General features: G+C 32.4%; 2 protein-coding genes across 4 annotated transcripts in view; both read right to left on the reverse strand.

Moving 5' to 3' along the window:
- unc-13 overlaps nucleotides 1-27,565 on the reverse strand; it is a 915,368-nt gene that overhangs the window by 411,506 nt on the left and 476,297 nt on the right. The gene's annotated exons all lie outside the window — the stretch shown is intronic.
- LOC142318519 (uncharacterized) overlaps nucleotides 5,102-27,565 on the reverse strand; it is a 33,451-nt gene continuing 10,987 nt past the window's right edge. The window contains exon 2 of the mRNA XM_075355083.1: nucleotides 5,102-5,170. Coding sequence (XP_075211198.1) covers nucleotides 5,102-5,170 — 69 coding nt within the window. The remainder of the gene's footprint in view (nucleotides 5,171-27,565) is intronic.

Consider the following 27,565-nt stretch of genomic DNA (forward strand, 5'->3'; position numbering starts at 1 on the left):
GTGTGCAACTGAAACAGTTATGTTTTTACTGATGATTTCAGCGTTAATAAAAACTCGCTTGTTAGAAAATTTCATACTGCCTGTTAATCCTACATCATACTGGCAGTAAAGGCGTAACAATGGTTTGCTAGAACAATCTATACATTTCAAGAAAATATAATTTTTTTTTTTTTTATCTTCCGTTATTTTATTCAGGAATAGATAATTATACATCATAAATATTAATTCTAACCAATAATTTACAACATTTAGTAGTAAGAACATGGTTTCCATGAAGAAAGAACTGTTTTGGTTCTAGCGTGAAGTAATGCTTGTAGTAATTTTGTATGATTCAGCTTAAACAGAAGCATACAGATAGACGTACAGATGTGAAAATAAGGGACATATTTTTAGAAACATCTCATGTTTGAATTATTAATTGAATAAGAATACGAGAAATTAGTTCTGTAAGAATTGAAGCGTTGTAAATAGTATTGAAATGCTTACCATATTAATAAAGAAGAAGAGTCCGTATATTGACGGATGGAAAATGACCCGTCTCTTAGATCTTCTACTTTCTCTGATAAAAAATATATCGGAATCTGCAAACAACCTCATCTGGTTGTTTCCCAGTTATTTTTTTCGAGACCAATGTAAATAAACACTTACATTTTTTCAGCTAGCGCGTAACGCTAGTTTTTTATCAGTTGACTACCCATCCCTAACCCAGCGTTAAGAAGCTTCAAAAATATTGGTCGGAATTGACAAAATATTAGAGATTCCGAACTATCATTTGGGTAGTTTACAATAATGCGATTCAGAAATCTTAAAGAATGTTGCAAAATACTGTTAATGAATCTATTAGAAACTAAAATGATATTGGTAATTTACCAATTTAGAAATCTTATCCCCAAACGATAACAACGATCTTTCTTTAAAATTCTTGAAAAATATAGTGATAAAAAATTGATTCCATACTCAAAAATCCTAAGAGGATAGGCGAAAAGAAACCGTGTGAAAAGTGAAGCTAAGCAGAAAAATTTCGTGGAGTATTTATTCCATTTACATTTGAGATGGTGATAAATATTTCCATCAATATAACTGAAGCCACCGATTATATTAGTTATCTATACTCAAATAGCTACGATTAAAATGTCTTAATCATCAGAAATTAAGAACATTATTAGAAACGATTTAAATCAAAAGAAGACATCTATCCGGGTTCTATCCTATCAAAGGGAAAATAATGAAGAAACTTTGTAATTATTTACTGCTGTATAAAATATGAGATTGAAATACCCCTTCTGTCTTGAAAGGCTCAAATTCTTTCATAAATTTTTAGATAAGTAATCTTTTCATTTAGGCTTACCGTCCATTCCTTAAGTAATATTAGAAAAACTGTAACTGAAACGATTAAAAACTGTAGTAAATGACTCAAACCTTATTCCTTACTACCGATTTGGATTCAACCCTGGTATATTATTGTAGAACAAATCCATAAGTTTGAAAACATATTCATAAAGAAATCGAGGAAAAGAACTAACAATGCTGAAACATTTACATCTTAGAGATTTATGGTAACAGTTATAAAGGCAAAACTCATTATAAAAGTATTAGAGTGGCCCAAATGGAAACCATCTTAATCAAAGTATAACTAGTCAACACTGCTATTTGTTGCTCAACGAAAAAATTATGGTAAATTAAAACATTAAAAAAAATCTATGTCTTACGTCTTTTCGTATGAGGTTTTTTATCGGTTTCTTACATCTTAATTTTATCAAACGACTTATGATAGCACTAAGCTGAATTAACATTTTCGTGCTGACCTTGAATTTATTGTTCTGCAGTGCGTAAAAATCAACTATTCAGTGCTACTCACACATCTAATAATATTTTGTTGTATAACACAATAATAAATAACGAAAACGTTAGTCAATGAACTATGCAAACATTACTTTCCAATCTTGGTGTTGCTGTCAATAGTCATATTCATACCTAGATGATGTATTTATCCGAAGAAAAATAAAAATAAAATTTGTTTTTCTTTATAACTGCCCAAAACTGATAAAAATACAAAAGTCATATCACGGTTAATTTAAACATTTATTAAAAGAATAGATGCATATTTTTTAAGGATTATTGTCGACAAATACATTTTTAGCGAAATATTAAGCAAAAACCATGTTTGTGAATGTCGATATAAATGTAAAACATACGGAGTTGATTTTAGCTTTGTACATGTAATTTACCTGAAATTGCTGCAATTTAACCATAACATCTGTGCTTCAACTACAGTTGTAAATATTATTATTATATTACCACTATTATCGTAACCATATTATTATTATAGTAACCATCAACGAAACAATGGTGATGTTAAATATTGCAATTAGATATTAAACTATTTTCATGAGCAACTGCACAATTATTTAGTACCGCTATTATTTAATAATTACATATAAATCCTTTGATGTAAATTTTATTTCACTTGGAAAACAAATTTTTGCACACAATTCTTAAAACTAACCCGTCTTATAAGAGAAACGTATTTTATTATAAAAATATTTTTATATTTTATTTAAAATTTTATTTCGTAGTTTCAACAAAAATTTAATTTCCTTTAAATCCTTCAAAAAATAATTAAAATACTAACGCAAACACAGTTTGGTGTAGATATTTTTGTTCTTTTAAGGTAATTTCTTTTTTTTTATTAACATTCTTCATTAAACAATTTTTTCTTATAGAAAGCATTTAATTTACAGAAATATTTGGTGTAAAATATATGCACGTTTTTAAAATATATCTTAGTTAATGCCATTAATGTTACTCATTTCAAACATTCCTTCTTTGTAATTATTATCACCCTTTTCTCATACATCAATAAACACTTCAAGCAATTTTAAAATAGCCTGAAGTGTCCTACTATTATTCACGGTCTATTAAGATGATGATTATAATTTTAATTATTATTTCATTAATAATGTCGCCTGAATATATCAATTTCCTAATATCTATCTAATTAGATTGAATTGTTTTACACATATTTTTTAATATAAAATTTATATATTATATTATATATAAAATATATAATATAATATTTTACTGATAAGAAATTGTTTTTACAAATACATTGTTTTAATTTTTCCAAAATTAAGTTAAACGACGCATTAGGACATTGAAGAGATGACTAAAACAAGCAAATTAATAAACATATTTTTTTTGCTTTAAATTTGTTTACTTAAAATCTTTTTTGAGTAAGGAACCGTAAGTAAATTGTATTATAAAAAACATATGATGAGGGGTTTCCAATGAACACCCTCAATAAAACGTACATATACAAAAAATATATAATAAAGTACATGCATATATAAAGTTAATACTTAAAAAAAAAAATCCTTCCAGAATAAGATTACATAAGTACATCAGTTCACAGCGGTCGAATGAAAAAAAGTAGACATAGACAAACAAACAGTAATGTAACAAGCTCATGGAGACAAATAGAAAGAGGCTAGGTTCCTTATCAAAACATAGAAAGATGCTCATCACATATATAGTACTGAATCGGCTTCAGAGTTACTCATATTTCCTTAAGTTCACCATGTAGGACTTGAGTCAGCAGACATCCTCACATAATAGTCATCGGACTGTTATCTAGTAAATTAACTGCTAGAAAGTCCACATGATTATCTAACCGCTGTCTTTATTTTGTACCGAATCGTTCGACCTCTGCGAAGATTTTGTGAATTTCTTCGTTCTGTGCAAACCACGGTATCTGCCGTGGATCTCTCCCAACGTATTATGGAAACGTTGCATAATCTCAACGATCCTCTTGCTCGTCGTATCCCATAGTTCCATGCCATATACCCAAATCGATTTTACAATTAACTTGTATATTAAAAGTTCGTTGGACAGCGACAATTGTAAATTCCTGCCTAACAACCGAAAAAGCTTCTTATACCTCTTGTTTAACTGTTTCCTTTTTTTCTCACGTGGTACTACTTGGTCGACGACGATGAAGGTGGAGCTAGTGCGGGATGAAGATACTGTCTAGGTGGAACCCGAGACACTCACTTCTTCTCACCTCAAACGTAATATGACGACACTTATTCTGATTCAACTTTATTCTCCATTTTGTTAACTGTTCGCCCATCAAGTCTAATAATACCGACTGGAGCGTTTCTGAGGCTAATTGTCGGTTTTCTTCAACAGCAAGGATTTCTGTATCGGCAAACGAGGCAACGGTGACACGGTCTGGAGTTACAGTGAAAATCGAGTACATGACTGATCCTAAGACGGAGCCAAGTAGAACCCCTGACCTAATGCCAAAGAATCCTGATAACTCTTAGTTGAATCTTACCAGTGTAAAACACCTGTCGAGGGAGTTACGCAAAACCAGGTAGAAAGATTGAGGAAGCTGCATTTCGGCTTATAGAACAGACTAGACAGCCAGACCTTGTCAAAGGCCTTATAAAGAAGTTAACCAAATCCTTTATACGTTAAATGTTTGTGGCGATGGCAATTTCAAATCGTTGAAATGTTTGAACGTTAAGCTTCGATAACCTCCTTGATAGAAAGAAAAGATTAAGATGTTAATTACAGTGTTCAACAGCTAAATAAAACAAAATTTGTATTGAAAGAATTTAAAAAATGGATTAGATATTTACATCTAAAGAACGAAAGTTGAAAATGAATTAGAAAAATAAAAGTATGAAACGGTGTGGGAATAATTTTATTATACTCGTAACACAATAATTATGATTTTGCTTTTATTTTACAAAACGTGGAAAAATGTATGTTAAAACTAGGTAAAAAAAAAATAAATAAAAATTATAAATTAAAGAAAAACAACAGGAAACGTAAAAATACTGTTATTTAAACAATTATTTCTTTCATACCTATTTTGTACAGGATGATATACTATTGTGGTAATGAAACCAAATGCTCTAAATATTTTTGAAAGCCGCTTGCGCTTGCGCACACTGTATATAAAAAGACTAAGTCTTTACATTCGTATGGTCTACATCTTACACAGAGCTATGGAGGAGGAGAAGGAATACTATCTAAACACAAATAGAGTGTGATATAAATTATCGTAAAATTACCGAAATCTACTTATTCATTTTTATAAAAACTTTATTCTCACCGGTACTGTTTTTTCTGTACAAGAAGTTTTCAAGTATTCGTCACTTACCTGAAACAAAAAAGAAAAAACACAAATAATAACGTTGAGTACCTACTTTCACCTAAATGAATAATGTAATCGTTACATAAATCTTTGAGCTAAAAGTATGCGTATCAGTATACGTTTATTGCACGAGTAGTTAATATAACTTCAAAGCGTACCGTATGAAAGTGGAAATTAAAAAATTTTCGAAGTAGAAAGTACCATATTAAAAATGATGAAAAAATAACGTTAAATAATGCTATTGGTACGCCAGTAACATTACTTAATTTTTTTTTTTTTGCAAATAACAGTCTTGATAAAGAAGTGATATAATTTACGTATCAAATATTAAAGATTTTTGTTTTAGATACCATCCGGATAAGAATAATAAATTATTAATAACAGAAAAATAAATTTTTAATTGAAATTACTTTATATACAATGAATAATTTTGTCGAATAACAAAATAACTGTTATTCAGAGATCACATCATACGGTTACACAAAGTCGTTTGTGGATTTATCTGAACGTATGCATAAGGATAAAAGATATATTTTTCCGTAGCGTGATTTTTAAATGAAATTGCCGTTTGCACGCACGTAAATTTTAAACAGTGATACATGAATCTAAATAAATCAAGCGAACATTTCGCGTTTTACAACGTGCCCGACATTCATACCGTACAAAGTAATAACGTTTTCTATCGATATCGGCAGGTCAATTTCGTTTCCTATGTGAAAGACCGATGGGAAATCTCAGAAGAAATTTGGCCTTAAAAGCCATGACCTAGTTCGAGATTCTATTTTATATCAAAATTAAGCGCGTCCCTTTTATTTTATTATCAACGATAGTGTTATAATAACGCTATCTCTTTTTTTAATTTTATTCTTGTGGTAATCACGGTGAACATTGCTTTTTAGTTCTTTTTATTTTATTTCATTTAATGAGCGTATTATATTGCAAGCATTGAAAAATCTGAACGGCTGACAGAAATTTCTTGTTAACAACTGCAGTGAAAAATTAGGCTTACATTCTATAAAATTTATTGAGAAAATGTCAGTTGTTTGAACTTAACGCTGAATTTTATGCAAATTAAATAAATCGTACATTATTCAAAAAGTTAAAAGAAAAATATCTTACTTAGTGCTTATCTAATATTAACAAAATAAAATTAATTAATACAAAAATATTAACGTACACACACACACACACACACACACACACACACACACACACACACACACACACACACACACGCATATATATATATATATATATATATACTAATTAATGAAATTGTAGTACTTACGGGATGGAAAATATATATTTTCTAGATAGAGTAAAACTCACTAGATATCTTCTCTTTCTAGACTTTATTTATGTTAAAACAACAGCGATCTTAAAAGAGAAAATATTGTAGATTAAACTTAACTTTTGGGATTTTCGACATAAAAAATAAAATTTTGAAGTTCAGAAGAGCTAAAGATTAAAACGTTCTAGAGTCACCATGACTTCTTCCAGTATACCTACTTCTAAATAACATTCGCGCTTCCACCGAATATGTTGGAAATTTTATGTGCATAATCCACTGCCCAGAAAGATTTTTGTCAAAAATATCAGAATGACTTTTTATAGCTTTCATTTTCTCTACTGGGTATTCGGTATCAAATACCGCGCTTAATAAGCTAAATAAAGAAATTTTATTATCCGACTTAATAAGATAAATAAGAAATTTATCTCCGCACTTTTAAAATATCCTGTTTTTTTAATTGAAATGTTTATTTTTCATAATTATTTTCATTATTACAGTTTTATTTAGACACTAAATAAAACGAAATCACGGAAAAAACGAATTCATCTACCTGAAACTGACTGTTAAGATATAAAAGAAAATAGTTTTCATTCATTGCAGTACAAAAATATATTTAGAAATAGGTAGTATATATATTATACTACCTATTTCTAACAACACGTGAAAAATAAATAAAGTATTTTTTTAAGTTGTTATGTGATTTTTTCTCGCCGATGTCATTATAAATAATCTGGCTTTAAAGGCAATATTCTCTCGATTACTTTGTTGTAACTGCGTAACATTATTTTTGTGACCTACAAATTAATGAAACGTTAGGTTACTGTAATTTATTTTCATTATTTTGTGGTAAATAAATAAAAGTAATATGTTTAAAAGGCATTTTTCACAGACTGTATACGAAGAGATATTATTTCTGACGTGATTTGTGAAAGCTATCGTATCCTGATCCGAATATTTATTTGTTAACACCATTTCCAGGGAACGCAACTATGATTGATCACTCCTGTACCTCAGATCCTTTACCAAAGAAAAAGCAGAATACTTTGTACAAAGTAATAAATTAATATATTCTTTTCTGTCGAGATTAAAACAAAATATACGAAGTTCTTAAGTCAGCAGGAGCAAAAGCGGTAAAATTAGAATAATATAAATAATGGAATGCTGCAGCCTAGTAGATTTAAAAAGAATTTATGGAGTTTCAGGTCATGTTTGAAAAACAATTGAACAAATTCATCTCTAGTTCCTGCTTCTGTTACTATCAGCTGTAACTGATAGTTGGAAATTAGTTGTAATTTAGTCGGCTGTTATGTTACAACACTGCAGCCAACTAAATTTGAATCGATAGAGAAAAAAATTTTAATTTATTCGGCTGTAATGTTACAACACTGCAACCAACTAAATTTGAATCGATAGAGAAAATACACAAACAAATATATATTTTAGCAACCTGACACCACGGCTGCTTTAATTTACAGGTTAGTTATGTGATCAACTGAAAACAAAGCGGCGATGCATATATGAAAAACCTTCATTCACTAACACAAAATCCACCCGTTATTTGATTGATTTGGAATTCTCTGTCGTTCTACAAAATGTATATTAAAATTTTTGAGGCCCTATAGAAGGATACCATACTTATTTCCTATCTCACAGTTGTAGTATGCAAATAATTTTGCATTTAACAAGCAATTAAAATCTGAATCATATATATATATATATATATATACACACACACACACACACAACCAGGCAGAATAATTAAAATACGTAGGTTTATATTAAAATTCTATACACCGATCTAGATTTTGCTAACTTTCAAGAAAAACTTTCTTTTAACTTTCAGCTATTTTCCCGATGATTAAAAAAAATGGCAAAGACAAGCAAATTTCTGAAAAAGAAGATAAATTGTTAGAATAGAGAACGGTTAAAAATTACGTATCTTAATTAGTTTCAAATATGAATTACGTAACTTTTTTATAGGTAAATTTTGTTGTCAAATTTTGGTAGGAATGATCAGCTGTTTATATATCTATAAGTCGCTCCTCTTTAGAGTCAATTATTTTAATTTTTATTTTCAGCTGTGTTTGAGTAACAACCATAGCAACCACTTACTGGACGGTAGCTTCGAGGCTGTAAACAACAACTCGCTGGTGAATAGAAAAAGGGCCAATTCAATTACTCCATACGGGATCCACGGAAGTCGTCGCGGTGAAAATTAACAGTGAATGAGATCGTTGAAAATATGAGTGATTCTTCGGATAATAGCAGTGACTCTGATATTACGGACTCCATTCCGGTCCCTCCGCTATAGTAAACGGCGCCGATAGCTTTACTTACGTTGCCGGTAGCTGACACGACTGTTGGGATTGACATACCCTCTCGAACGGATTCGATGGTTTGCCGGTGGAGGAGATTGATAGTGCTGCTCCACAAAAGGAAAAGGTTAAGCCTCCTCCGATAGTGTTGTTTTGTAATTCTGATATCACGAAGCTGTATGAGTTGTTGCAATCGATGGTAAACAAGGCGGAATACACCGTGAGAATAATAAACAGTAAACCACTTATGCTGCTATCGAAGGATATGGAGAGATAAAAAAAAAAAAATTCGTGTTGTTCGTGAAAACACCGAGTACCTTGTGGTACTCGGTGTCGATCGTAAACGCTCGACACCGAGTAACGGAGTAGCCGTTGGCAACCTTTTTCGTAAATCTGGAACCTAAGGATAATAATAATAATAAGGAGGTGTTCGGGATAAAGTACGTGGCAAACTAATGCCTTAGGTTTGAAACACCAAAGAGAACTCCAGGGCTGGTGCAGTGTATGAGGTGTCAACAGTACGGTCACACTAAAAATAATTGCATGAGGACGTATTGCTATGTGATGTCTGCAGGGGGACACATAACCGCCGATTGACAGAAGGTTGATAGGAGCACACTGGCGATTTGTGCTTTATGCCATGAGGATCATCATGCAAATTTTAAAGGTTTCAGCGTCTATAAGAAGATGGAAGGGTATAATTGATGGAAGGGTACTGGGATTGTTGTAAGAAATGGGTTACGACACAATCAGTTACCTACGTTCAGCATCGCCCACATTCAGGCGACCTCAATTGAGATCTTGGACTGGTTAGGGCCTCTGAAACTATCAGAAATCTATTGTCCCCCTCGTCACGTTATAACCAGTGACATGTTTTCTGAGTACTTTGGCATGCTTGGGTGCCAGTTCATTGCGGGAGGTGGAACGCGAAAACGTATTCTAGGGATCTCGGCTTACGACTACACGTGGAAGATCCCTAAAGGTGTCTGTTGGTAGAATGCAGCTACACGTTATCTCTGTGCTTCAACCTACCTACTGGTCTTCGGATCCAAGGAAGATTCATAACTTGTTGAATTTTTATGTCAGTTCGGAGGGTTTCGCCTTTATATATCGACGTGAAAAACAACTATGACTCTACGTCGGATCATTCGCCTGTTCTTCTGACGGTTAGTATGATGGTCGTGAGGAAGAAAGGGTCATTGCTTCTTCACAACATTCAGACGGACTCGGAGTCATATAATAGTTGGATTGAGGAGAAGCTACATTTCGATGAGGCGCTGACGTGCGCTGATGACAGGGACATAGCTACCAGGTACCTGACCGCTATCATGCATGAGGGGGCGTGGCGCTTTACTCCGTTGGAGGTGGACGGAAAACAACGAGGTACGGACTACCCCAGGGAGGTTATGGACTTGGTTAAAACAAAGAAAGCGTTTAGAAGGAGGTGGCAGCGGTTCGGGAGGCCTGAGGACAGACGTCGATGAACAGGGCTGCTCGGAGATTGAAAGTCCTACTGCATGTGCACAAGAATGAGTCGTTCAAAGAGTATGTTGAAGTTTTATCTCCTCTGAGGAGGGAAGATCATTCTTTGTGGAGTGTGACAAGGAAATTCAAATGGCCGCTAATCTCTTTCCCGCCGTTGAAGACGGCTGATGGGTAAGCCTGCTACCGGTTTTATCCAAGATCTTTGAGAAGCTCTTCTTGCGCAGATTGTGGCCAGTGTTGGAAGGTGAAGGAGTGATACTCGATTATCAATTCGGTTTTAGGAGTGGTCACTCGATCATGGAAGAAGCCCATGGGATTATTGTTGTCGTCAGGTGTCTGGAAGAGAAACAGTACTGTTTGGCGGCCTTTTTGAACATAGAGCAGGTATTTGACAAAGTTTGAATACCAGATCTACTTTTCCAATCGAAATTGTGCCTACCACAACCGTACTTTCTAATTTTTCGCAGCTATATAGATGGTCGCTTCTCGCGCGTTTATTACAATCAAGAGATGTCAACGTTTTTTGATAATAACTCGGGGATTTAGCAGGGCTCAGTTCTGGGGCCGGTTATGTTCCTGAACTACACTTCTGACCTGCCTCTTCCTGCCAATGTCACGGCTGCGTAGTACGCAGTTGACACGGCGATCTTAGCGGTTGATGATAGCCCGGCTACTGCCCCGGAGAAATTGCAATCTGCAATGGATGCCATCAGCGTTTGTTTGAGTACACGGAGGATAAAGGTTAATCTGGCGAGGTCCAGCCACGTGACGTTCACGTTGAGGAGGAAACATTGGCCTGCGGGTTGGTTATACGGTCTTAGAATACCTCAACTCAGTACGGTACGGTACCTGGGCTTTTATCTTGATCGCCGTTTGACGTGGAGGAATCATAATAGGAAGAAGAGGTAGATGCCTGAAATTAAGCTTAAGAAGATATACTGGGTGTTGGGTGAGAGATCTCAACTTTCTTTGTCCAACAAGATTCTGCTTTACAAGGATTTTTTGAAACCTATATGAACGTACGGGATGAACTCTGGGGAACCGCCAGTAAAAGCAACGTGGAGGTCATTCAACGGTTTCAGAACAAACTTCTACGGAACATAACCCACGGGCCTTGGTTCGCCAGGAATGCTAAGATCCAGTATCCAGATATCACCGTATCAAGCAGGTTTCCGGCAATACCATTCTACCACTGATCAAATGATCAGCTTAGAGGACGTTATATATAACAGCTTCATTAAAAGGAAACATTGTGTCGGAGTCTTCTTTGATCTTCAGAAGGCTTTCGATATGACCTGGCGTCATGGTATAATGCTCCAGATACATTCATGTATCTGGAGCATTCGTGGCAACCTGCCAGTCTTACTGAGCAACTATATGAATGACCGTACTTTCCAAGTACAAGTCAGTAGCGAATATTCATCTGTAAGAAATTGGAAAATGGCATACCACAAGGTTTGCCGTTGAGCGGTACCTTGTTTACCATTGCCATTAATAAATTGATATTAGCCATTCCAGCGGAAATCAGCAAAAGCGTCTATGTTGATGATCTGGCAATTGTGTATGCCAGCAACAAGACTGCTATGGTGAGGTACAAATTGCAACGAGCGATCAATGCTCTAAATGAAGTTGCAAAGAATAACGGATTCCAATTCTCACCAGAAAAAACGTGCTGTGTACACTTTTGTAGGAAGAGAATTCCTCATCAAAGTCCTGCGTTGACAATTGATGATAATCCAATACAATATAAAGACAATGTAAGATATTTAGGATTAGTATTGGATAAATCCCTTACATGGGGATTACATATACAGGACTTGAGTGATAGATGCAAAAGAGCCCTAAACATTATAAAATGTTTATCGAACTTAAATTGGGGTCAGACAAAGAGACGTTATTGAGATTGTATAAAGCATTGGTTCAGTCTAAACTAGACTACGGATGTATCGTATATTCATCGGCTAGAAAGTCGCATTTAAAAAAGTTAGACGTAGTTCATAATAGCGGAATAAGATACGCAACAGGCGCTTTCCGCACAAGTCCGGCGGTTAGTCTGATGTCTGAAGCCGGAATAATGCCACTACATTATAGAAGAGAGATCCTCTTGTTAAGATATGCAGCAAATATATGGGCTTATCCTGCCCATATAAATAATAAACTTTTTAACAACCTTCCTATGGCTGCATTATACGAACGTCGTGCTACCTATTCCAGACCAGCCGGAATTAGGTACCACGAATTAAGAAGTAAATATGAAATTGCCATTCCAGATACATTGTCAATTTCTACTAGAGAAATACCGCCATGGCTCTTGCCAGCGGTAAACACAAATTTAGATCTCTCTCAAGGAGAAATAAAAAAGAAACCAGCAGTGATCATCCAACAGGAATTTTTGGCAACCGTCAGTAGTTACGAAGAACATATTAGAATTTATACTGACGGTTCTAAAACCGAACATGGTGTTGGATGCTCAATATATGTAAATGAAGAAGCCCACTTTTTGAAACTGCCAGATGTGGCCAGTATCTACACGGCAGAACTCACTGCAATTCAGCAAGCTCTTCGTTACACTGAACACTATTGCGAAGAGAGAGTGCTAATATGTTCCGATTCATTAAGTGCACTTGTCGTAATTCGGAACAAGAACATTAAGGATGTCCTAATTGCAAACATCCTGTCCATTTTATACGTTCTAAAACATCGAGGACAGCGATGCGTATTTGTATGGACTCCGGGGCATGCTGGTATTACAGGTAATGAAATCGCGGACGAAGCTGCCAGAAAGGCAACAGTCTGCGATGATTTGGATGCATTTCCTGTAAGAGTGGCAGATGTTAAAAACCGTCTAACAAACATAGTAAGAAATAAGTGGAACGCTGAATGGAGGAGTTTAAATACAAAATTAAACTCAGTTAAAACTTCTCCTTATAAATGGAAAAGCGACTTGAAGTTGACTCGCCGTGAACAAGTAGCGGTGACCAGACTTAGAATCGGTCACACGCGATTAACAAAATTATATATGTTAACCGGCGAAGTGAGACCAATGTGCGGTGTTTGTAATAAAACACTAACAATCAAGCATCTAATAGAAGAGTGTACCATATATGAGGACCTCAGAAAGAGGTTCCGTCTTACAAATAATATAAGAGCTGATCTGGATAATGGAAATGAAGAAAATATAGTTGCATTTTTACACGCCAGTGGACTTCTTAAAATCTTCTTGGACTTCTTCTATAAAATGAAAGTTTAAAGCTGTGATAAAAGATACTCTACGCGGTAGTTTATATATATATATATATATATATATATATATATATATATAAGAAAGAAATGGTATTGATAAGTTTAATTTTAATTTTAATTTCATGGTCTTTTGAGAACCTTATCTCAAATTTTAATATCGGGGCCCTTTACACCCCGTAAGTGTTTGTGATTGTCCTTGTTTTTTTTTTATGTCTTAAATGATTTTGTGCTTTTAAATAAAATGTAAGGGCCCTTTACACCCTTACATATGACGATCCAGATGGTGATAGTAATTTCTTTTAAAGATTGTGACGAGGGCTAATGACCTTAGCAATCGATGCCCGTAAAATATCAGATAAAAAAAAAAAAAAATAATAATAATAATAATAAACAACGATATGAAATATAGTAATTTAGAAGAACATTTTAAATAATATTAATATTATAGAGTGATGAAATAAGAAATTACATGATGATTGATCTTGATGGCATGATGGATGATAAGAATGGCGAATATGATAAACTAGGCCAGAATTTATTGATGAGGATATTTATAGCTATAATTGTTGCACGAGTAATATCCAAGTTTATAAGCTGTTTATTAACTGTGTTTTTTAATAGAACAAAAAGTAAGACCCTTTAATTTTTAATATTAGTAAATCGTTATAAAATATGTTCATTTTTAATGTTATGGAATCGGTTCCTAGGTCTGTTTTTATTTTATAATTGACAATCTACACACAGCTAACAAATCTATTTACCGAAATATGTAATTAACTTTTGTGACCGACTAGTTTTTATTTAATGAAATAATCCAGTTTATGAATTTTCATTTTTTACTGATTACGTGCGCATTATGTTTTAGACTTCAGTTTTTTTTAATCAGTATATCAACGTGTATATGAATATGAATGTATATGAATGTTTATAAAAATATAGTAAAAACCATCATTACAAAATCGATGTCTTAATTTATTATAAAGTATTTTCTTCAATGAATTACTACAAAACCTAATGTTTTCGCGATAAGGATTCTCTTTCAACATCAAGCTTCGTTCAATAAACAAAAATTGAAAATTTGCGATAGTTTATTTTAAACTACTTTTACTACTGAAATATAGTTCTACTTTACGCGCTAATGGTATCTGAAACTACAGTCCTCTATCCTCCTGCATACGAGTATCATTCAACAAAATCTGAATACAATCGGTTCTTTTACTGAAAGATTTTTCTATATTTGATAGTGAAAACTCGGTATGCGTGTCATCGGCTCCTAGTATTCCATTCATTCTAAACAGCATTTTCTTTCCGTGTACCATTAAAGACTTACATAGTCGAGAAGAATCAGACTTCCCTGAATTGAAAGGCTGTCTTTAACTCCAATTTTCAGTTAAAAATTTAAATCTAAATAAATGATTCTTTTTCAAAAGGTATTCTGCTTCCAGGACCAAGTAAAAGCCTTTTGACTATCTAAGCAGTTCAATTCCATAAAAAAATCCATGCTTACTTCTACCGAGTAGTAAACGATTTGAATAGTCACGTGGTTTACAAAAAAGTAGGTAATATAAAAATAATATTCAACAGAATTAATAACAATTGTTTCCATTTAAATTAGATTTTATCTTTTTATTAATATCTATTCTAAATATTGGAGTCTTATAAAAAATAATAATAAATAGGAGAATAAGGAGATCTTCCATCTCCTTTTATTTAAGTCTCTATTTTAAGTTTGTAAAGCAACAAGGAATATTATTTACCAAAATTTTCGGGAAGAGTTTATCTTACATCTGAACTAACATTTACGCTACTTTTAAACATAGATATATACACGGTAAACTATCCGTTTGACCAAGATAGATTTTTTTTATCAATTTAGTCTTCTAAAATGCAGTTAACAAAAAATATAAAACAAAACTAAAAAATATAAATTATCAAAATCTTTCTACAAATGATCTAAATTTTCGAACAAAATTCCTACTTTATATTTTTTCCCCTTTTTTGTGATCTGCATGCTTACAGGAGTGTTTGAACCAATTACAATGTTTATGTTTGTATGCACATGCATTTTTTTAAAAGTTTCAACTCAAAAAATCAAAGAACATTCTACTTAAAACAAATTTCGTGGATAATTTTTATTAAAGGATTCCCTTCTGCCACTTAATAAAAATTTAAAAAAGTTGAATCTTTAATGTATCGGATATATAACGTTTCCATTCACGATGACTACTCTCACTCTCCTGATGTAGTAGAATGTCTCTTTCAATTAAGCAATAAAATTTGTTTTAGAGCGGTTTTGAGAAATTTGAAAAAAGTTATGATTATTAATTTTTAAAATATGTGCTTTGGACTCTCCTTAAGGTATTTGTTCCAGTAAAAGTAAAATACGCCTATACGGTACAAAAATGTTACATTTATTCATTTTATATTAAAAAAAAAAAAAAAACAATTTTTTTTATAGAGCTCTAAAATCAGAGCATACAAGAGACTTTAATAAGCAGTACCTCTTAGCATAAAAAAAAGTAAAAGTAGGAAAGAAAGCGATTGAATCAAATTTGCGTCAAAGAACTTAAAGGTAATTAAAAAATATTTTTTATTTGAAATTTTCGAAACTGATAAAAAATTATACAAACAAAACGTGTGCGTGCGTACACAAAATAATTTATACTAACATAGAAAAATTGAATTAGATATTTTTTATGCCGTAGAGTTTGCATAACAAAGAAATTATACTCTTAATTTCTTCATAAGTATATGTATTTTGTCTAATTAATCTATATTCTACATTTTCTTGAACCAAATTTTAATAATTATCCATAGTTTACTCCATTCAAATAAATATTCATAAAACTATAATTTTCTCTCATCTTTACTTGTATATTTAACTAAACTATAATAAAAATGTTTTTATTTAGGAAATTCACAAAGTTTGATTCTACTCTAGACGTTTTTGAGTAAAGGGATAAATTGTGTGGCCAATTTGTCTTTTTTGTATGATTCTTTAGTGCCCTTATTCTTCACACATTGTTCTATTTGAATTTCCTTCTATCAGTTGTTAAATAAAGTGAATGGACATTTTAGCAAAGAGTTCTCTTTTATGAGATGCAAATACTATCGTTTTTTTGCATACGCAGAAATAAATTTAAACTTACGTGAAATAGTTTTTTTAAAATAAATTATCTGTTAGTAGCCGATTGTATTATGCTACCTTCTAACTAAAAAGCTTCAATTGAGACATGAGCTAGGAACGACTCATAAAAGGCCAACCAATTTGCTTCTCATCTGAGCAAGGTCTACTGACAGACAAGTAAGGTACTAATGAAGATGAAATACTTTATTTTCTAGACAGTCCCATTCCTCTAGGGATACCAATTAAGGCTGTTTTAACATCGGAGGTGCTAGGAGTAATCAGGGAACGTAAGACATTAAAAAAGGTTTCAGGCTTTGGTTTGATTTCATAAGATGTCAATAATGTTTCCATACAAGACCATCCGGTACATAACACACCTTTTCAGTCGATCATCCGAACAACGTGATTCTCATCTGAATCTTCCACATAGTAATAGTCGCGAAGCCAGATAAACCTCCTCATGATATTACTTCTTATAGGTCTGTAAGTCTTCTACCAATACTACCCAAGTTGCTTGAAAAACTGTTTTTCCGGAGGCTGTGGCCTATCTTGGAGCGATAGGAGGTTATTCCAGATCACCAATTTTTGCGGTACTCTACCGCTGAACAGAACAGCTGATAGAGCTGTTACCATCACAACCAGGTGCTTGGAGAAGAAGAAGTACTGCTTATCAGCGTTTTTGGATGTTCAGGAAGCCTTTCATAAGGTATGGCTGCTTAGTCTGCTGTATAAGCTAAAACAAAACCTCCCTCAGCCATCCTACTTAGTCTTGCGGAGTTACCTAGATGGCGCTTTTCCTAGGTTAAGTTCAATCAGCAACTATCTGAGTTCATCGACACGAAGTCGGGAGATCCTTAGGGCACTGTTCTAGACCCTGTTCTGAATCCAATTTTCACATCAGACCTTCCTGGATTACATCACTACCGCATCGTTTGCAGTCAATAAGGCTATCCGGTTCATGATGAAGATACGAATCAAGCCTCTACTAAACTAATCAGAATTAGACGAGCGCGTGACTGACGAATTGGAAAATGCGAGTGACGTCAAAAGAAGTCGATCCGTGCTGATTTATGATAAGAAGGGATAAATGTCCACAAGCCCACATGAATGGTATCTACATCCCTCACACGGATCGGGTATGGTACCTTGGTTTATACTTGGATCGTTGCGTGACGTGGAAAGATCACACAGTAGAAAAGAGGAAACAACTTAAAATCGAGTTTAGGGAACTAAACCGGTTGCTAGATAGAAACTCAAAGTTATTGTTGTCTGATTGATCTACAGAGTTATCCTTAAACGTATCTTGACACTTGAAATCCAGCTATGGGGAAAGAAGAGCAATAGCAATATAGATATAATTCAAAGATTCCAGAATAAATAGATAAGGACCATAACAGAGTCGCCGTGGTTTGTTCGGGGTGGAGAAATTCTTGATTATCTAGGATAACCTTCTACTTACGTAGCGATCCAAAAAATTGGCTCTCGATACAAATAGAGGTTGGAAAACATGTAAATTATCTTGCAGTGTATCTATTGGACAACAGCGATGACATCAGGCAAGTGAAACGGTTTCTTGGGCTGGACTTGGAAAATGTAAAAAGAGAAGCGACCTGAAAAAGGAACCTAGTATTGGGACCAAGGACAACCTTGTCACTGTGTAGTGAACGTCCTTTTGATAGGCTACGAATTACAGCTATTTCTTTTTACCGACGAATATTTGTTTTATCTAAAGTTTTGTTTTCATATATGGCACTGATGACATTGATTTTATTTTTATTCTTTTCTACCAGTGATGTATTCTTTATGATGTTAAGTATTGAACTTTAGTTGGACTACTAGTGCAAATGCTTTTCATATGTATGAGGTATTGAACATTTGTATGCTTTAGTAAGGGGTTTCGTCAAGAATCTCTCTTCACGTGATTATCATGTCCAAATCTACTTATGGTTCCCTGTGAGGTACCGATTGTAAATGCTAAGAGACAGGCAAAACAAATGTGGAAAAAATTATATAGATACAATTATTCCATTTTATACATATGTATCCAATATATCCAATATATATATATATATTGGAAAACAAGAAAATCCCTAAAACTATTCATAACATATTTTACTTGAAATCTAAAACTAAATGTCCATTTCAGAAGTTATGCAATCATCTTTAACAAATAATTTATAATTAAAAATTTATTTAATAAAATAAATTAAAATAATAAAGAAATATTCAAAAGGTAATTACTTTCGAAGCACTAGGAAACTGATATTTCTAATAGTGTTTATAGAATAAAAATAAACATAAACAAATGTAATCTTTTTAGGAAATATTACTCAAAGCGTAAAGTTAACTTAAAACCATCTAAACCACTTAAGCCTGTCGCCGTTAGGTGTGCCCGAGCGGTTGCACGGGGGTTGTGTACATACCATGCGGATTAGGTTTGGCCCTCGTGCGACTAGAGGGGGAGGTTTTTTAGCAGATGAGAACCACGCACTGCCGTCAGAGCGGGCCTGGCGGCGGCTGGTAAAGCTTTTACCTCCCCCTAAAGAAAAAACTACTAAAACCTTGAACTAAGATTGATTTAATGCAAACCCCACCCCCCCTTATATGAACTTGTGCAAGATAAAGATGTACTTCAAGAAATATAGAGGTAGTGTGAACCTAAAACCAGTCAAAACATAATCCCCACCTTCGAACAAATAATCGTTTAATTAATCGCCTTCGGGGATAATCGTTTTATCTTGTTTTAACTGAAAACTTTCGTATAAATGTTTTTAATAGATTAAAATTGTAAAGTGCTGTTAGATATTGGCTCTTTACAGTTAATTAACAATGAAGTTTCTGCTTCATATTTGATAAAGTAAGTTTATCAACTATGTAAATTCTTGTTTATAGATAATTTTTTTAAATACTGTTTCTAAGAAACTAATTTTGAAATCTGTTTCTATGCAATGCTAGGGTGCAGATAATTCTCCCGTCTTCTATATTTTTAGTAAGCTATGTATTCCTTTAACCTTATTTCAATCTCTCTTTTAGTTTCCCCTACTTCTCCTAAATTCAGAAATATGCTATTTGGAAGTCTTATACACAAAACATTTTTCAATTAAAACAATGCGTTTTTTATCTATCTTCTTTAAGAAAATTAACATGAAACTACAAACAAAAGCTAAAGGTACTGCTGCTAGCGAGAAAAGAAGTTGAGTCCGGAAGAAATTGAAAAACATTGTTTTCAATATAAACTAAAACCATATATTTAATTATATAATTACAATGCTGTAGATTAATTAAAAAAAAAAATTAAAAACATCGTATTAATGCTAAGAGATTCTTTATCGGTATATTAATTAATTATTTTTATCAAATTTAACGCATTTTCGAACTAATCCAAAAGAAGTATAAACTTCATACACATTGCCTGTTTTCTTTTCATCTTAACGGTATAAATTAGTATCACTAAATACTAATGAAGATAAAGCCGTTAAAAAAAAGAAAGCTTCAACTATTGAGCTCGTAATAGTTTTAGAACGTACAAAAGAAAAGATCAAAACTATAAATTAGTTTTCAGATCTAATTTTATTAAAATTATTTACGAATTAAAATAATAAACGATTAAAATAAGAATACGATGTGGATACAGTTAAATCAGAAATTATGTCATTCACTTCAGAATAACTTCCTTTAGCTTCAGAATAGCTAAAGGCTTCAGAAAAGATTTAAGAAGGGTCGCCGTGAAATTGAAGGAAATAAGAAGAAAGAAAATAAATGTCGTTTGCCTTTGGGTCAATAAATTTAAAACTACCCTCGAAACTTACTTTTTTCATAAGGACAAATGGAATATACTCTAAATACATCTATCGATACATTTTTTCCCCGAGACTGATGAGAAACCAACAACGATGTTTGGGAGAATTAAGAAAGAATTTCCCGATTCTGAGTAATTTTTATAAAATTCAGTGAGTTAGGGGACGTTTTTGAAAGCGATTAAGCTGGGCGCATTTTTAAACACAGAGGTAGGCATAGGGAAAAAATAACATATAAATAAAAAAAATGTAAGAAATTGCTGAAAATTAATTTTGAATTTATTTTGTATTGTATATAAGTCTATATCTTTAGTACGGTTTATACTGGTACTGTAGACAGTAAAAGAGTTACGGTAATTTCTTATAAAAAATTTCATTAAAATAATTTTATTTACTTTCTGTATTTATGTTTACGTTAGCTTGACAAACGGACTAAGAATTTTAAATCTACCAATGATAGTTTAAAAAGAGAGTGAACTTTTACTGTCTTTTCGGTATTATAGTTTTCTCACGTTCTCGTCAGAAAATTACATTATATAGGGTGTCAGCCCGTAACTGATATTTTAAAAGTAATTGAAAAATTTAATACGTTTAAATTTTCACGGAGAAAAGTTAACAACTGAAGTTTTCTCTATTTTCATGGAAAAAAATAAATCAGCAAAGTTCGGTAAAAAATCTATCTTTACATATTTTACACATATATGATGACTCTGCTAAAAAAAAATTACAATTTTTACAGCTGTGCGTGCAATTGAAAATATACTGGGAAGCGCAGGTATGTTTGTATGCACGGTTGCGCACGTCCATAGTCTTTAGAACGTAGTTCATTGTAGTAGCCTGAAGCAAGTAGCATCAAATCAAGATGGCTGTCAAATAAGACAAGCGGTGAAGGGTGCCTCATTGAGATTCCTCTCTCTGACCCCCCTTTGAAGTGTTGTGTCAAGTAGAGTCTTGTCCATCGATCGATCTTACACATCTATCCATCCTGTTCTCTCTATTCTAACAAACACTCGGTTTTAATTAATACTGCCGGGTTACTAAACCTTACATAAACTACACGTCTACTATTTTCTACATCCCTAAATTTCTCACTCTCCTACAATACGAATTTTAAAGTAAATATTCTATTCATCCCGCTTACCTTAATACGTATAAAAGCTTTATACAATTAGAATTTCAGTTAATTTTTTGTAACTATTTAATACTTTAGCGTGTAGATTTTGCCTGAGTAACTTAACTTCATGGATAGAATAATAATGAAATAATCTCTAAAAGTTTTCTTCACGTCAATATTTACAAACTCACTTTTTAAACCATCGATTTAAAACAGTGCATAAAACCAAAAATTTTAATGAAACTCAACCTAAAAAAGAAGCGGTGTTATAAAATCACGAACAATAAACAATATTTATGGTGTATAAAGTTTGTTTTTTATTAGTAAAAAATATATATTTTTTATATCGGTTCCAATTTTTCGATTATTAATGCAATATTTTTTACATTATTGTACGTGTGAATTCGAAGAGATCAATACCGGATTTACTCGATAAATAACCCAGCCGCAGGTTGAGCATTTTTACATCCGCCGAATAGGAAACAGCCTCTAGAAAAGTCTATAGGCAAAACAATCTCCCTCACCTAACCACACAAATACCAACGACTCAATAATTTTATAGATTCTCGAATATTCAATAAAAATTCGATGTGCTATGAGTCCGATGTCCACTGTTCCCGCATCAGAAGAAAATAAGGAAAGGAGATGCATATTGAAAAAATGGGTTGTATTAAAAAAACAACCTCAAACGGGACTAACTTACCGAAGAAGTAGAATTGCAGAAGTAATTTTATATTTAATTAAAGCTTTTAAAATACAGTAAAATTTGTTGTTCTTTTTCCAGATTAGACTTTATCTTGTTATTGGTTACCATTTTTCCAATGCTATTCTTGGTCAGAATGGATTTTTGATTAAAGTTTTAAAAATTTAAAATTTCTGTATTTCCTCTTAACCGTGCTTGACATTTACTATACGTTTACTACACGTGTTTGACGTTTACTACACATTTACTACAACAATAACGTAACCATTTCTCTGTGATTATCATAATTGGAGAAGGATGCTTGATTTTTTAATTTTTTGCTATTAATCCTAGTAAAAATTTACTGGGCTGAATTATTTCACTTTGTTGATGTTTTTAAAGTAACCTAATTTTGAATTTACTTATATATTTATTTACTCTTAACAAATAAACTGATTACCTGAGAAATATATTGGGTATTAATGCTCAGAATTATTCTTTGCAGAAAAACTAACCAAGTAGAATAAGTAAAGACTGTGATTAGTACTCCTTTACATAAATCTGGAACCGTTTTTACTGGAATACTAAAAATATTTTTTGCTTTAGAGTTTTATAAGACAGAAGGCAAAATTTTCGGAAATTGTGAATAAAATTATTTCTTTTTTTCGTAAAACAGCACACCAAACTTTATTTAAAAAACAAAATTTATTACAGAAAAACTAGCAGAGAGAATTATAAAAAATGATAAATTATCAAAATTATCAAACATGTGTGATTAAGACCGCACGGCTGAAGTGAAAACTTTTATGGGATCGCAATCGTTTCGAATTAATATACATTACAATTACAAGTAGCATATAATGTTTACATTAAATATCCACTTTAACCTTTGACTCCTAGAACTAATTTGACGCACAATTTGAACGCTTGTTTTCCACGATTATCCCCTGTTTATAGTTAAAATTTCACGATGAAAGAGTGAATTTACTGCAAAAGATGTATGTCATCATTACTTTCATTATATCATTGATCATTATTTAATATATGCAATGATCATTATTTACGATTCAAACGTCAAAATTATTGTTGGTTGTTATAATCTAACAGCTACTCAGTTAACGCTGTAAATTTATAATGATGCTCTGCTTCAATCAGTCATAATTACTTTCAGCGAAAGAGGGTGTTGTGGATTTAAAATTTTTTACAGTTTTGAAAGCTAATTATTGACAGCTGATGTTATTTTATTTGTATTTTACGTAAGAAACGGGATTTCTCAGACATGTCTTTCGTCAAATAAAAAAAGGGCGTATCTCGAAAACTGTGTGTCCTAGGGAATTTTTTTAACGCGATTTTGAAAGGCTTAACCGATAGGGGTGCTTTGTAATCACCCGGAACGATAGGTCCTAGTCCCATGCGTCAAGCGGCCACCGTTCTCGAAATACTAGCGCGAGCGAAATTCACCACCACAGAATTGCAGGACCAAAGTATTTCATATAAAGTAATTTTTTTATAATAACCAGCAATCTTTACCGAAAATTTTTTAAAGGTTAATGATTTTTTAATGCATATGAAGTAGGTGTTGAAAATCCTTCACATATGATATCCAAATTAAAAAAAAAAATATTATAATATGTAACACTTACACTGAATTTGTTACATATGAATTTAACGCTAGCCTTTATTATGAACGATAGAGGGGGAGAATTATTGTGAATCACCGGTAGTTTTTCCCCCCACTCCCATCCTCTGCTACTACATATTATACTATAAACTCATATATGCGTATACATATTCTCGCTCTGTGCCTTTTTGTCTTTCATATATATATATATATATATATATATATATATATATATATGTGTGCTTATCGTCTTGCGTTTCGTTACAGATTTTGATTACGAGTAAGCGATTTTTTTTCCAATGTAATTCGTATGTACAAAAAGTTTTGACGCAACGCGCCTAAAGAAGTTTTCACTTAAAAAAAAAAATAGTTACATGTGTCTTTTTTTAACATCAACGATTGGATTTGAGTATTTAATTCTAAAAGGAGAGTAATTCCATTCTCAAAAAAATTAAATTACCCTATCCTTTCAATTTAATTCAGGTTTCCTATTTGAATTCTGATTGAAAGTAATGAAATAAACATACCAGTAAGTAAGATGGGTGATGTGAAGGATTTCTTGAATGGGGAAACGATATCTGATATAACCTGCATATATTACTTTTAAAACCAAAGGTGGTTTTATCTTTTCTCGGGACGAAATGTAGAAAATAAATTTAACGATTCAAAAGTAGTTACGAATATCTACAGAAAAGGAAATGTACGATCTTGTAAAGTTGACTGATTTCATTTTTTCTGAATACGATGAATCTAATTCTAAACCGACATAACAGAGAACTCCGTCAGAACAGTGAAAGTTCTATCAACTAAAGGCTTTATATTTCAATATTTCAGACACTCAAATTTTCTCATTCTTTTCTTTTTTTATATTTCAATCCATCTTAATTTAATTCTTTTTATCGTTTTTTTTTATTTGTCTTTTCTGTTTAGAAATCTTCTTTTGTCTTTATTTCATTTAACAACATTATTTATTATTATTATTATTATTATGGGAAAATAATTCAAAAGAAAATTCGAAGACCTAAATACAATTTTTAAGTAAAAAATTTTATTGAAGAAATAAATTCTTACCAAAAACACTGGCTATGGTATAAATAGAATTGTAAAAATACTATCATATTAAGTACTATAATTTATACTATCATTATATACTATCATTTATATATTGTATATAATATATATACTTAATTTAATTTATTTAAAGATTATTCTTTCTTTAGGTCATTCTTGAACTATATATATAGTAAGAACAGTTAAAACTTATTTATCCAAAGAGAATTCTACTCGCTTGTTCGGACTTCGAACTAAAAATGACTTCGTAAAATTCTATTACCGAATGAAACACACTCGTACATCAATGTGCTGAACTCAAATATCCTACTACTTCCAAGAATTGCAACGTATTACATAATAGCACATAATACTTATATAATATCCGTTACGATGTCTTCCAAAGCTTTGACTACATCAAATTTGTCATATTTAAATCTTAATTGTAAAAGACAAATTAATCTTAAATGTGTTTCACAACATACAGTTAAAAGATACGTAGTTTGTAGAAAAACTTTGTTCCCTTGAATTGTTTGATTTTGCACAGTTTGTGTCTTATAATCATCTAAACAATTTTTTACACATATTTATTATCTTTGTAGTGTAAATGGATCATCAATAATAACAATAATAAAATATAGTAATTCTCCTTAAAGATTTTATGCGTATCACGATTTTCTCTCATTCTTATCTTATAAAGATATCTTCATTTGTAGCTTTATGATGGTCCCTCAGCCGGCCAAATCAACGCATAAGGTGTCAACTATTATATCCAAAGTATTCAAAAGACTATTCCTTCGATGATTGTGGCCAGTTTTAAAGTAGGGACACGTTATTTCTGGGCACCGGTTCGGTTTTTGCAGTGGAAATTACACCACTGATCAGACACAAAGGATCATTCGTATTGTCACCAAATGTTTAAAGGAAAACAAATTGTTTTGTTGCCATTCTAGTTGTTCAGCAATGGTTCGATAAGGTACCTGGTCTGCTATACAAACTAAAAATGAATCTACCTCAACCAATCTATCTGATACTGCGTAGTTACTTGGAGAGCTTTTTCCAGATTAAATATAAGGAGGTGTTACCTGATTTCATTGATACTACCTCGGGTGTTCCCGAAGATCAGTGTTTGGGCCTATCCTCTACTCCGTCTTTACTGCGGACATTCCCATTACGGAAGATGCCACTATTGCATCGTTTGCCGATGACACGGCAATCATGGCCGTCGATGATGATTCAACGGAAGCCTCAGCTAGGTTGCAGTCGGGATTAGACGGTGTAGTCGAGTGGTTGATGAAATGGAAAATACAGGTAAATCAAGCGAAGTCGACTAATACGACTTTCTCGATGAGAAGGGGTGTATGGGAAATCTAACTTAGTAATCTAGGGGTATATCGGAATCTAACTTTGGGGTACAGCAAGTACCAGCAATGTAGAAACTTATTCAGTATTTCCAAAATAGGTTTGCGAGATGCATAACGCAGGCGCCTTGGTTCGTTCGGAAAGTCGAAATCCAAGAGTACTTAGGGTTACCGTATGTTCGGGAAAGTCAATCGATTGGCAAACAAGTACAAAAAAACCGATAATGACCACGTGAACCATGTAGCTGTTAACCTCTTGGACAATGGTGAAGATGTTAGATGATTAAAGGGGCTACATTTATTAGACCTAGGAACCTAATAATGATATTCAAGAAGAGGTTTCTATTTTTTAGTTGTACATCATCTAATTATTTATGTCAATATTTATGATTTTTTATGTTTTCGATGTTATTTGTTCTCATATTATTTTTTATTTTACCTTGTGGTTTTTTAAGTATTACTGGACTTTTTATAGACTCTAGTAGAACGTAGTTGTGTAGACTTTATCATTGCATATAGTATCTATGATTTACTGTTGACGTTTTTAGAATGTATTAATTAAAATGTTTCATAGCAACCCTTTTACACTTTGCGATGAAATTTACTTATGGTTTCTACTACGAAACTGATTGTAAATTCGAACTGAGATACAAATAAAAAAAACTGTAGCTTTATAAACTTAATTTCTACCAACCTTTAGAAATACTAAAAGCAAAAGCTTGTTTTCCCAGTTTTTCTACTGCCATTTGTTGAAACGTTAAAAATAAGAAATTTTTCGTAGCTGAGCGCGGTTAACAGTGATTAAGAAACAAAATTAATTTTACAGAGAAGGCTATTTGATAGTATAAATTATGTATCGATATGATTACAATAAAATACTATTGGCTATAATAATATTTTTTTAACAGCCAAAATACTCGAACGTTGGAGAATTTTTTCTTTTGTGTCAACACGTAATCCAGCCTCAAATTAATTTTTAGTGAAATTACATTACACATTTCGTTCATATTTATAAGCTCATAAATATAAACAAAGTCCTTGTCATGTTTAAATTGGAAAAATTTATCCAAGTTGAAGTTTTTGTCAAAGACAAAAATATTAGAATCATTTTATTTTGATTATTTGGTTTTTCTGCACGAGTAATCGAAACACACATTCTTCACCGTATACTGGCTCACTACGCTCAGTTATTCAAGTAGTCAAATTTATCAAACTGCGTTTTGTTAGACAGCTTTGTACCATCCACAAAAGAAATTTAGATAGAACTAAGAGTTTAATTTAAGACTGAATTTAAGAATTTAACTGATATCGGAGT

Source organism: Lycorma delicatula, chromosome 1, assembly GCF_047948215.1.
Source record: "Lycorma delicatula isolate Av1 chromosome 1, ASM4794821v1, whole genome shotgun sequence".
Classification (NCBI taxonomy): domain Eukaryota; kingdom Metazoa; phylum Arthropoda; class Insecta; order Hemiptera; family Fulgoridae; genus Lycorma; species Lycorma delicatula.